This window comes from Salmo salar, chromosome 08, assembly GCF_965601325.2.
Source record: "Salmo salar chromosome 08, fSalSal1, whole genome shotgun sequence".
Taxonomy (NCBI): domain Eukaryota; kingdom Metazoa; phylum Chordata; class Actinopteri; order Salmoniformes; family Salmonidae; genus Salmo; species Salmo salar.
Window position 1 is genome coordinate 27,912,494 of NC_138298.1, and position 12,300 is coordinate 27,924,793.

A 12,300-nucleotide genomic window follows, 5' to 3' on the forward strand; every position below is an offset into this window, starting at 1 on the left:
AGGGTTTTACATGGAGTTCTGGCCACTAACAGCTGGTTGGCACGGGTTGAACCGGGAGTCGGGCAGGAGTGTCCTTTCTGTAAAATGAAAGAAACTGTGATTCATGTGTTTTCTGTGTGCACCAGATTAATGCCATTAATGTCTCTGTTGGAATGTCTGTGTGAGAGGTTGGGGGTGGTCTTTACTGTTGGGGTGTTCATAATGGGATACAGGTATTCAAGTAAGGAGAAGGAAAAATGTGTTTTGTTGAATTTTCTGTTTGCTCAGGCAAAGTTAGCTATTTGGCTAACAAGGAGGAACAGGGTCAAAGGTGGGGGGATAACAGACCCTTTATTATTGTTTAATTGGATGGTCTCTGCGCGCCTTAGGGTTGAGTTTGAGTTCTATAAAATGATAAAAAGTGTGGAGATGTTTCAGGAGATATGGTGTGTTGGGGGGGCTGTCTGTATAGCTGGGGAAGATGTCTTGGATATACGGTTGTAGAAGTTGGTATTGTCTTGAGTATTTTGATGTTGGCTTGTATCATGTGGTTGCTGGAAAGGCGAGTATGGTACATGTATGCATTACAGGATGTATTTTTAAGGGGGAGGTTGGGTGGTGAGTTTTAAATGAAATGAGAATGTTTCAGTAAAGAAAGTCAGCTCTCTCTCTCTCTCTCTCTCTCTCTCTCTCTCTCTCTCTCTCTCTCTCTCTCTCATGGTAGCAATTAAGCCTTGTGACGAGGTTAATTAACGAACTGATTCTCTATGATGTTTTAGATGATTTTCAACTCTGATTCACTGTGTGGTTTATAGCTATTGGATGGAAGGGGAACCTAACAACTTGAATGACAAGGTGGCTTGTGTTGAGATCTCACAGACAGCAACAGACCCATTGAAGAGTTGGAAGGACGGACCATGTGTTGAACAACACTGGGTCTGTGAGAAACCAATCAAACTGTAATTATTGGTTATCCCTGTGAGGCTTAAGATGCTTTTGTCTCTCTCTCTTTCTCACTCTCTTTTCTAGTTGTTTACTGGTAGTGTCTAGTAGTTATCATGTTAATGGTTGGAAACAGTGCTGAGTGGTTAAGTGATGATGTCTAGTAGTTATCATGTTGATGGTCATGCTGAATGGTTAAAGAAGAGGGGTGTTTGTAAGGGGTATGACATATGGTATGACCAAATGTTAGGTATAAAAGGCTGTGTACATTGTATGATATTCAGAGCTCTCGTGAATACACTTGGTTGACTATTGTAGGCTGGGCCTCCGTCTGTGTCATTTAACCAGAACCTTACAAACTCTGGGGTGCAGACTGAGTAGTTTAATTGAAGTTCAGTTTATGAACATTGGGAACAAAATTCTCATAACAGACCTGCAGTTGGACACACGCAGAGGGCTCCCACACACACACACACACACACACACACACACACACCACACACATACAAAGTTCCCCTTTTAAACTAATGAGAAAGATGCCATAATAGATTTCCCCCACACACTTCTGAATAACAGTATATATAGAAAAAATGCCCCTATATGTCATCAGGCCATTGGTGATGTATGTGATGAAATAGGTGGCTGGTCACAGAGTACAAGCCATAACGTGAACTCTGTTTAAAGGCTGGGGTGTCAAAGCCTCAGTAATGCTGTGTGATCTATGTGCAAATTCACTGAGTCCAATCTTTTATCTGCTAAAATATATGATCACTTAAATTCTATCTTGAATCATACTGAATGTTTCAAACGGACTTGCACGGTGGGACACAAACATGTTTCTATTAAAACAGTGTGACCTGGACACACACAGAGGGCAGAACAGTACTGAGAGGAAACACACACACACAAAAAACTATGCTAATGGAAGGTGATAATGACTCACAACCTTCACTAAACAAGAGACAACGTGTACGTGACTAATGGAAACACAATGCACCAGTGGACCTGCCTGCTACATACCCACACACTCACCATGGTGTCTATCTGCTGTTGTGTCTCTTCCTGGAGGTTGCTGTCTGCTCAACCACTGGTTAAGGTGTGAAGTCCTCCCTACATCTATAACACTGTACGTTCTCAGACACAACAGACTTTTAAACTAAAGCAGCTGTTTAACAGGATGTATGAGGTGTGAAGTCCTCCCTACATCTATAACACTGTACGCTCTCAGGCACAACAGACTGTTAAACTAAAGCAGCTGTTTAACAGGATATACAACATAATATACTGTTTGTTGTACTGTGTGCAGATCCATAAAGTACCAAAGTATATTTTAAGGGGGCAATTAGAATGAGCCTTTATATGGAGCAGTCTGAGGAGATTTATGCTAATGTTGACAGGAAGAGCCGTGGACAGGATTCTGTGAACTGGAGCATAAATTAACAACCTCAAGCTGAGGACACTGGTAAATTCACCGTAGTCATAGAGACACACACATGGAAGTGTAAACCAACAGTTATTATTCTTCCGATTGCCACACTAACAATTTAGCTTATGTTAATGTGATAAGGTTGGCCGATGCCCCAAGTCTTCAAAGTCAACTGAGTAAAATAAACTGTAACAAACAGATTATTAATATTCAAAAACAGAATACAGTGTGTCTTCCAAATGAAGGTACCTTACTTTACAAAGGAAAACTTTTGAAATTGTCACGTTCTGACCAGTAAAGGGGTTATTTGTTATTGTAGTTTGGTCGGGACGTGGGAGGGGGTGTTTGTTTTATGTGGTTTGGGGTTTGTTGGGCAATGTGTTTCTGTAGAGGGGTGTTTGTTTAGAGTGTTCCGGGGTTTTTGGGCTATGTTCTATGTTAGTGTATTTCTATGTTCTGTCTATTCTATTCTATTTCTATGTTTAGTTAATTGGTTTGACCTTCAATTGGAGACAGCTGTTCCTCGTTGCCTCTGATTGAAGGTCCTATATAGAGGGGTGTGTTTTGTATGGGTTTTGTGGGAGGTTGTTTTTGCATAGCTGTGTGTAGCCTGCATTACTGTTTGTCGTCCGGTCGTTTTTGTATATGTGTGTTTTGTTTCGGTTTTCCTTCTTTCTGCCTATTAAAAATAATATGAGTATACACATTCCCACTGCGTCTTGGTCCACTTACTACGACGACCGTTACAGAAATGACATACTTGTGGAAATTAATACATAAAATGCTAAATACTACATCTCCTAAAAGGAAGGTTGTTCCTTTAAGACTATAGGTTAAATGTTCTGAAATGTTCGAGGCTCTGTATTTTAGGATGTTTACTAACTGCTGAAACATTCATTATCATGTTCATAAAGTCCTATGTAACTCACCACTGTGTATTTCCAACCTGGTCTCAGAACATTTCGTATTATCCTGTATGTAAATCCGAGACACACCATTTAGTATGACATGTTACCTTTCATATGGTATGTATCAATTTGTGGATAACCATCATCCATTTTGTATAATATGTTACGAATTACAATGTGTATGATATGTTACGAATTACAATATGTCTGATATGTTACGAATTTGATAAACTTACAAAATGTTGTGAATTTGCTAAACATATGATATAGCATGAATTCTACATTAGCTAAATGGTTAACGTTAGCAAGGCTAGGGGTTAACTGTAACTGGTCACTATATTTCCTGTTAATGTGAGCAGCTGTATCTTTACATTTACATTTTAGTCATTTAGCAGACACTCTTATCCAGAGCGACTTACAGTAGTGAATGCATACATTTCATGCATTTTTTGTTGTTGTTGTACTGGCCCCACGTGGGAATCGCGCCTACAGGAACAAATATATCTCTTGTAAGAAGAAGGGCGGGGGTGTATGTTTCATGACTAACGACTCATGGTGTAATTGTAACAACATACAAGAACTCAAGTCATTTTGTTCACCTGACTTAGAATTTCTCACAATCAAATGCAGACCGTATTACCACCCAAGAGAACTTGCATGGGTTATCGTCAGAGCCGTGTATATTCCCCCGAAAGCGGATACCAAGAAGGGCATCAAGGAACTTCACTGGACTTTATGCTAAATATATACTGAGGCTGCATTTATTGTAGCTGGGGATTTTAACTAAGAAAATCAGAGAACAAGGCTACCTAAATTCTATCAGCATATTGATTGCACTACACGAGCGAGTAACACAGTCGACCACCGCTACTCTAACTAACTGTAACGGCTGTCTTCGTCGTCAGATGAAACAGAGAAGTCATCATCGGAAAAAGTGGACCAATACGCAGCGGAGGATGTGTTCATCATTAGTGTTTTAATGAAAAAAGAGAACACTACAAAAATTAACAAAAGACGACAGCAAACAGTTCTGTTAGGAAAACACACTAACAAAATACTATTACCCACAAAACCCAAAGGAAAAACATGCTCCTTATGTGTGACTCTCAATCAACAACAACGAACTTCAGCTGTACTGATTGGGAGCCACACACGGCCCAAAACACAGAAATACAAAAACCTAGAAAAAGAACATAGAACGCCCACCCAATGTAACACCCTGGCCTAACCAAAATAAAGAACAAAAAAACCCTCTCTATGGCCAGGGCGTTACACTAACTCAATTCGTTGAAGGTCCACCTACGCCCTGCTTTTGGCAAATCTGGCCATGACCCCATCTTTTCGCTCTCCTCCTATAGGCAGAAACAAAAACAGGAAATGCCCGTGCTTAGGTCTATCCAACGCTGGTCTGACCAATCTGATTCCACGCTTCAAGATTGCTTCGATCACGTGGATTGGGATATGTTCCGGGTAGCCTCAGACAATAACATTGACGTACACGCTGACTCAGTGAGCGAGTTTATAAGGAAGTGTATAGGAGATGTTGTACCTGCTGTAACTATTAAAACCATCTCTAACCAAAAAACGTGGATTGATGGCAGAATATGTGCAAAATTTAAACCACCTACCAATCAGTAACATAATGGTGAACATAAACACACTATTGATGGGGTGGAGGGAATCTGTAACATAATGGTGAATATACACAATATTGATGGGGTGGAGGGAATCAGTAATATAATGGTGAATATAAACACAATATTGATGCGGTAGAGGGAATCAGTAACATAATGGTGAATATAAACACAATATTGATGGAGGGAATCAGAAACACCTTCGTGCCCTTTGTGCTGTTGTCTGTGCCCAATAATGTTTGTACCATATTTTGTGCGGTTACCATGTTGTGTTGCTGCCTAGCTATGTTGTTGTGTTAGGTCTCTCTTTATGTAGTGTTGTCTTTCTTGTCGTGATGTGTGTTTTTTCCTATATATATATATATTATTATTTTTTTATTATTTTTTTCCCAGCCCTCTTCCCCGCATGAGGCATTTTGCCTTTTGGTAAGCTGTCATTGTAAATAAGAATGTTTTTAACTGACTTGCCTAGTTAAATAAAGGTTAAATAAAAAATAAAAAATATATAAATGATGTCAAAAAATGACCAAAGAGGACATCACTAACTATTACGGGTCAAACTGGTTATAACTGGATCATTACAACGGAAAGAAGGACAGTTCAGATTACTTTATGGTACATTGGTTGGGGTTGTGGAATGATCAGTGATATACAGAAAATATGAACATATAAAGAGTATTAAGTAAGCTGTATCTGATGCTCCGTAAAATAATATTTACACATGACCCTCCCCTTGTACAGTCAAAAAATGTGCAGACCCTCCTAATATTAAAATTAACTAAAGAAATGTATTACCACCACAAATTGCAATAACTAGCAATATGTTGAAAAACATATTGCTACAATTTGTTTTATTAATTTTAATATTGGGAGGGTCTGCACATTTTTTGACAGTACAAGGTGAGGGTCACGTGTAAATATTTTTTTACGTTGTGGAAGGGAGTGATTTTATTTTTATGACGCCTCAGCAAGTCTGTTATATATATATTTATTTTTTCTTCTGAGCTTTCTTATATCTGTCACGTTCGTCATAAAGATCGGACCAAGGCGCAGCGTGAGTAAAGCTCCACATAATTTTTATAAATTCAAACTCACTGAACAAAACAACAAACAACCAAACGAAAAGTGCACATCAGTAGCTCCACGAAGGCAACTATACATTGACAAGATCCCACAACACAAATGAGGAAAATGGCTACCTAAATATGATCCCCAATCAGAGACAACAATAAACAGCTGTCTCTGATTGGGAACCATATCAGGCCAACATAGACATACAAAAACCCCATGACATACAAAAACCCTAGACATACAAAAACTAGAGTACCCACCCTAGTCACACCCTGACCTAACCAAAATATAGAAAAACAGAGATATCTAAGGTCAGGGCGTGACAATATCTAGGACAGACACTTCCAAACCTTTTTCCTTTAGATGTCCTTTTTATTTAAAAGCTTTGCCATTTATGAATGTGTTAGTCAATGTGTTTCTGTGGACTATAGTAGTAAAGTTCCAAATCAAATAGCTACAATTAACTGCAGTATGTTACCTTAGTACCCCCCCCCCCCCCCCCCCATTGTCAAAGCAACAGTTGTCAAAGCAACAGTTTAGTGTCAAAGTGGATAGATGGTAGGTTGTGTGATTGTTCACTGCCTCCTTGTGACTTCTGTTGTCTCTGTCAGTGAACACATGGCTGCTGAAAGGATTCTTGATAACTGAGCCCCACCCCCGTTGTCAAAGCAACTGTTGTCAAGCAACAGTTTAGTGTGTCAAAGTGGATAGATAGTAGGTTGTATGATTGTTCACTGCCTCCCTGTGGCCTCTGTTGTCTCTGTTAGTGAACACAATGGCGGCTGAAAGGATTCTCGATTACTGAACCCCGGCCCCTCTCTCCTCCCACGCCTCTCATAACATTGGCAAGGTTCCAGGCTGACTACATTGCAAACACCTGACAGAACTCACAACTTCTGGATAGGTATTTAACATATCAGTTAACCAAATCATGTGGTATAGCATTCTGATGCTCATTTGTTGATGCGTGCAACTCAACTGCAATATGGTTGGCCTGGAACGAGACAGCTCTCTCCTCATTATGGTTGATAGATTGAGCTCTGACTTACAGAAAACATCTAACCCTGCTACTGATCTCCCTCCCTAATCTTTCTTTGAATCTAAATATCTTTGTAGCCACTTCTAATTATATCTGGGATATTTTCTTCAAGTGAGCTGACATTAATATCTTTATAGCAGATGTACAGGTAGTGTCACGACTTCCGCCGAAGTCGGTCCCTCTCCTTGTTCGGGCGGCGTTCGGCTGTCGACGTCGCCGGCCTTCTAGCCATCGCCGATCCACTTTTCATTTTCCATTTGTTTTGTGTTTGTTTTACACACCTGGTTGCAATTCCCCAATTACATGTTCACTATTTAACCCTCTGTTTTCCCCATGATTTTTGTGGGGGTTTGTTTTATGTATTTCGGTCCTTTTGTGTGGGCTTGGTATATCTACATGTATTTGGTAATGTTGAGTAAAGTTACTTTTATTACTCATCTCTGCTGTCCTTACAGGTAGTGGATAAATAGGACAGGAGATGTAATATTGCTGAATGCTTTTCTTTATTGGTTTTAACAAAAGCTGCAATGCACATGACAACAAATGCCAATTCACTGGCAGAGGAAATTTTAACAATCTAACAAACAATGTGTGTAGCATTTATTACAGGACTGGTCTGACAATCTGAAAGTTGGGAAAGTTCTGCTTTTATTACTAAATATTTCCTGCATTTGTAGGCGGGAGCGATGATGGATGGGGACGCTGGGGGTTGCAATAAAATCTGCTTGTCATATTTGATTGAAAGCAGAAAACTTGTGTTGCTGGTTTGATTTTATTCTCTTTGGAGTGTTTTGTTAACCATCTGGCAATTCAGGTCACTTTTTCCTTTCTTAGTACTCTGCAGTTTGTAAACGACGTCACACCACAGGTCTTTCTTGTCTGTTCTCTTCATCACCTCTGTAATTTTGAACACCTCGTAGGGGGGAATCAACACTTCTTTCTCATGTGGCAGCTGAGAGTACTTCCCCAGTGGGGCACCAAAGTAGGTAGCGATCTCAAAACAGGATTTAGTTCCAAAGCCTTTAGCAATTTCCTTGTCTAAAGAGCTCGAGGTGAACTGTCCGAATCTTATTGTAGGATTTCGGTCATGGTGGAAAGTCACATTGGTTCCACGGAAGGTATAGAAATGCTTTTTAATAAAGCGTTTAAAAAAATTGTTGTTCAGGATTCGTAAGGCATTGGTCAGAAGGAAGTGCAGGGAGTGGTACTGGAATGTTGTGCTGTAGCTCTTCTTTTGGCTACGAGTGGCCTCGTTGAATGACTTGTAAATGTTGGATGTTGCATTCACATACACCTGGATTGCCAGGGAATAGTTTTTAGACAGTTTTCCTTTTTTTTTGTAATGCTTCTCAGCAGCGGTCCAAGCCTGGTTGAAATCTTTGTTCTCTTGTCTCTCTTTTGGCAGGTAAAGGTCTATCACCTTCCTGAACATCTTCTCCTCACAGCCCTTGTAGGAGTCATCAACAGAGTCTGGAGCCATGTTTAAAGGGATGTTGGATTTTAGACCATGCAGAGGGAGACTGACCTTTAGTGAATGGAAGAAAGAAAAATAGACAAACAGGTATGAAACAAGAAAATGCAGATAATATTATTATGATGAGAGACAGCTGTAAGTCTGTTAGTTATTTAAGATGTTTAAGATGTTGTGGGTGGGTGGGAGGTGCTGAGTTGACATGGAATTGTTTTAAGATGGTCATACTATGGATCATTTAGCTATTTGATTTTGAATTTTAGGACCCCGTTAGGTATATAAAAAAGTAATAATAATTTGATGAAAAATAAAATAATTGGCCATTGCTAACCCCATAGAAACACATTGGATAACACATTCATCAATGGCAGAAAGCACAGTCAAAAAATTATTCCGAAAAAACAAGGTTCTAAAGTGTCGGTCCTAAAGCTAGGCGATATAAGAAAACTCAGGAAATGTGTATGTATATATATATATTTCTTTACACATATATAACGCCTTTTTTGGGGTATGCACAAAACTACCTTCATTCTTCGATTCATCTTTTTAAAACCGGTATCGGTTACCTTCAGACGAGTCCCGTGACACATAACTTTGTCCATACAGAAATGTTACCTGTTATTTTGCTCTTTCACTCTCTCTCTCTCAAAATAGTGTAGTATCTTACCATCTTGGAGTCCAAACCCAAAATCCAAGCCTGGATGAAATACATCACAGTAATGGTTAGGATCTTATGTCTTGACATGATGTCAAAATGTATTGGTCAAGGGGCAACTTGTAAGATACAGAATCAGCATTCAAATGTTAAACTTTCAGGAGCCTTGTGCCAGTGCTCACCAGTGCGCTTGTGGTTACTTTCACAGTCCCGCCTCTCATGCTGAGAACAGGCACAAGTACCAGTGAACACACACACACACACACACACACACACACACACACACACCAAATGACTTCTGAGAATTGTTTGTTCACACTTCTTCCATGCTGATCTACGTGTTAACATGACCAACACCAGCAACACCATTGCTGATACTAAATAAAGGTTCCCATAGTAACAGTACAGAAAGACCCTTAAACCTCACCCTGCTTCTGCTCTCCATCAAGTTTATTTCGAAGCCATTAATAAGTGTCATTTATTTCTACAACTATTTCTTCATCTTTGTCAATGTTTGAATTTTTGTTTAAATCTAAATATCTTTGTAGCCTTTTCTAATTATAAAACTGAGAACAAACTCATTTTCTTCAAGTGAGCTGAAATTAAAATCTTTATAACAGATGTACAGGTAGTGGATAAATAGGACAGGAGATGTAATATTGCTCAATGCTTTTCATTCTAGGTTTTTAGCAAAAGCTGCAGTGCACATGACAGCAAATGCCAATTCACTGGCAGAAGAAATGTTAACAATCTAACAAACAATGTATGTAACATTTACAATAGGACAGATCTGACAATCTGAAAGTTGGGAATGTTCTGCTAATGTTTTATTACTGATTATTTCCAGCATTTGTGGGAGAGAGCAACAATGGATGGGGAAGCCAAGGGTTACAATACAATCGACAATACAACACAAAATGTCATAATTTGACTGAATGCAGAAAATCTGTGTTGCTGGTTTGATTTTATTCTCCTTGGAGTGGTTAAACCATCGGAGTGTTTTATTAACCATCTGGCATTTCAGGTCACTTTTTTCTTTCTTAGTACTCTTCAGTTTGTAAACTCTCTTGCTAAGATCAGGCACAAACACAGGCCTCAAACACCATAGCACAGTAAACACGTGCACACACACACAACAACAAATGACTTCTGAGAATTGTTTGTTCACACTTCTTTCATACTGATCTACGTGTGAACATGACCAACACCAGCAACACCATTGCTGATACTAAATAAAGGTTCCCATAGTAACAGTACAGAAAGACCCTTAAACCTCATCATCATCCTTCTCCTCTTATCAGGGACTGATTCAGGTCTGGAATACTAAAAGCCAATATATCACTTGAATCAATCAATACCCCAGAATAATGGAAAGCAGCACTACAGTGAAGATTGAGGCCCCCAGTACAGGGTTTTCCAACCCTCTCCTCAGGGACCAACAGACGTTTCACATTTTTGTTTTAGACCTAATCTGGCACACCTGATTCAGTCTACTAACCATCAACCCCTTGACTAATTGATGCAGGTGTGCCTGTCTGGTGGTCCCAGAGGATAGGGTTGGGAAGTACTGCACCTACTGTACAGTGTAGTATGGAGACCTGGTCCTGGAGTGCTGCAGGCACTTCCCGTTTTTCATTTAACTGACCTGGAAGACCAGGTGTGTTGAATTTAGGCAATCACTGAACTGATCAATTAGCTAAGTAGCTCAGTGTGGTCTGTAGTTGTGACAAAATCCTGCAGTACCTGCAGCACTCCAGAAACAGGTTTTTCCAGTCTGAGTTTTGTCTGCCAATCCTTCCTTTTGCTGGTGGAGTTAAATACTGCCCTCTTCTGGCTGCTGTGCAGAATGAACCATGTCAAATAACTAAAGCAGGGTTCCCAAACTCAGCCCACGGGACCCCAAAGGGTAGTTTTGTCCTAGCTCTACACAGCTGATTCAGCTAATCATTAAGCTTTGATAATTTGAAACAGCTGTGTAGAGTTCAGGCAAAAAACAAAAAGTGCACTCCTTTGGGTCCAGAGGACTGAGTTTGGGAAACACTGCACTAAAGGCCTCTGGGTATATTAGTGTGTGTTTGGTTTTCAGTGGTCTCTCACCAGAGTCCAGGGTATGATTTAGACAGTATCCCAATATTCTAGTACTGCTGGTTATGGTTGTTACCTTTACTTTGTTATGACTGAGATGTTAGAGACCTGGTAGGTTGACAGGGTTCCATTCCTTTGTTATGACTGAGATGTTAGAGACCTGGTAGATTGACAGGGTTCCATTCCTTTGTTATGACTGAGATGTGAGAGGCCTGGTAGGTTGACAGGGATCCATTCCTTTGTTATGACTGAGATGTTAGAGACCTGGTAGGTTGACAGGGTTCCATTCCTTTGTTATGACTGAGATGTGAGAGACCTGGTAGGTTGACAGGGTTCCATTACTTTGTTATGACTGAGATGTGAGAGACCTGGTAGGTTGACAGGGTGCCATTCCTTTGTTATGACTGAGATGTTAGAGACCTGGTAGGTTGACAGGGTTCCATTCCTTTGTTATGACTGAGATGTTAGAGACCTGGTAGGTTGACAGGGTGCCATTCCTTTGTTATGACTGAGATGTTAGAGACCTGGTAGGTTGACAGGGTTCCATTCCTTTGTTATGACTGAGATGTTAGAGACCTGGTAGGTTGACAGGGTTCCATTACTTTGTTATGACTGATATGTTAGAGACCTGGTAGGTTGACAGGGATCCATTCCTTTGTTATGACTGAGATGTGAGAGACCTGGTAGGTTGACAGGGTTCCATTCCTTTGTTATGAGTGATATGTGAGAGACCTGGTAGGTTGATAGAGTTTGCACAGATCAATAGAGGTCACATTCTAAAGCACGGACACAGGCAGGAAACAACACATGGCTTCTGAGAATTGTTTGTTCACACTTCTTCCATACTGATCTACGTGTGAACATGACCAACACCAGCAACACCACTGCTGGTACTAAATAAAGGTTCCCATAGTAACAGTACAGAAAGACCCTTAAACCTCATCATCATCCTTCTCCTCTAATCATGGACTGATTCAGGCCTGGAATACTAATAGCCAATATACCACTTTAATCAATCAATTACCAAGAATAATGGAAGTGAACAGTGAAGATTGAGGCCCCCAGTCCAGTCCACTCATCTCAGGACCAC

At 40.1% G+C, this 12,300-nt stretch overlaps 1 protein-coding gene across 1 annotated transcript; it reads right to left on the minus strand.

The window, feature by feature from the left end:
• Positions 1-7,483: 7,483 nt before the first annotated feature.
• Positions 7,484-9,278, minus strand: LOC106610447 (ecto-ADP-ribosyltransferase 5). The gene is made up of 2 exons (XM_014209827.3): positions 9,138-9,278; positions 7,484-8,524 (listed from the first exon to the last, which is right to left on the minus strand). Exons 1-2 carry the CDS (start codon positions 9,213-9,215, stop codon positions 7,772-7,774), a joined length of 831 nt encoding a protein of 276 aa, XP_014065302.3. The 5' UTR covers positions 9,216-9,278; the 3' UTR covers positions 7,484-7,771.
• Positions 9,279-12,300: the final 3,022 nt, after the last annotated feature.

Bases quoted from the DNA above. Each gene is read 5' to 3' on its own strand.
- LOC106610447 (XM_014209827.3), bottom strand. From the start codon at position 9,215: ATGTCAAGACATAAGATCCTAACCATTACTGTGATGTATTTCATCCAG. The intron at 8,525-9,137 runs GTAAGATACTAC...CATTCACTAAAG, and splicing joins TGGGTTTGGACTCCAAGATG to GTCAGTCTCCCTCTGCATGG.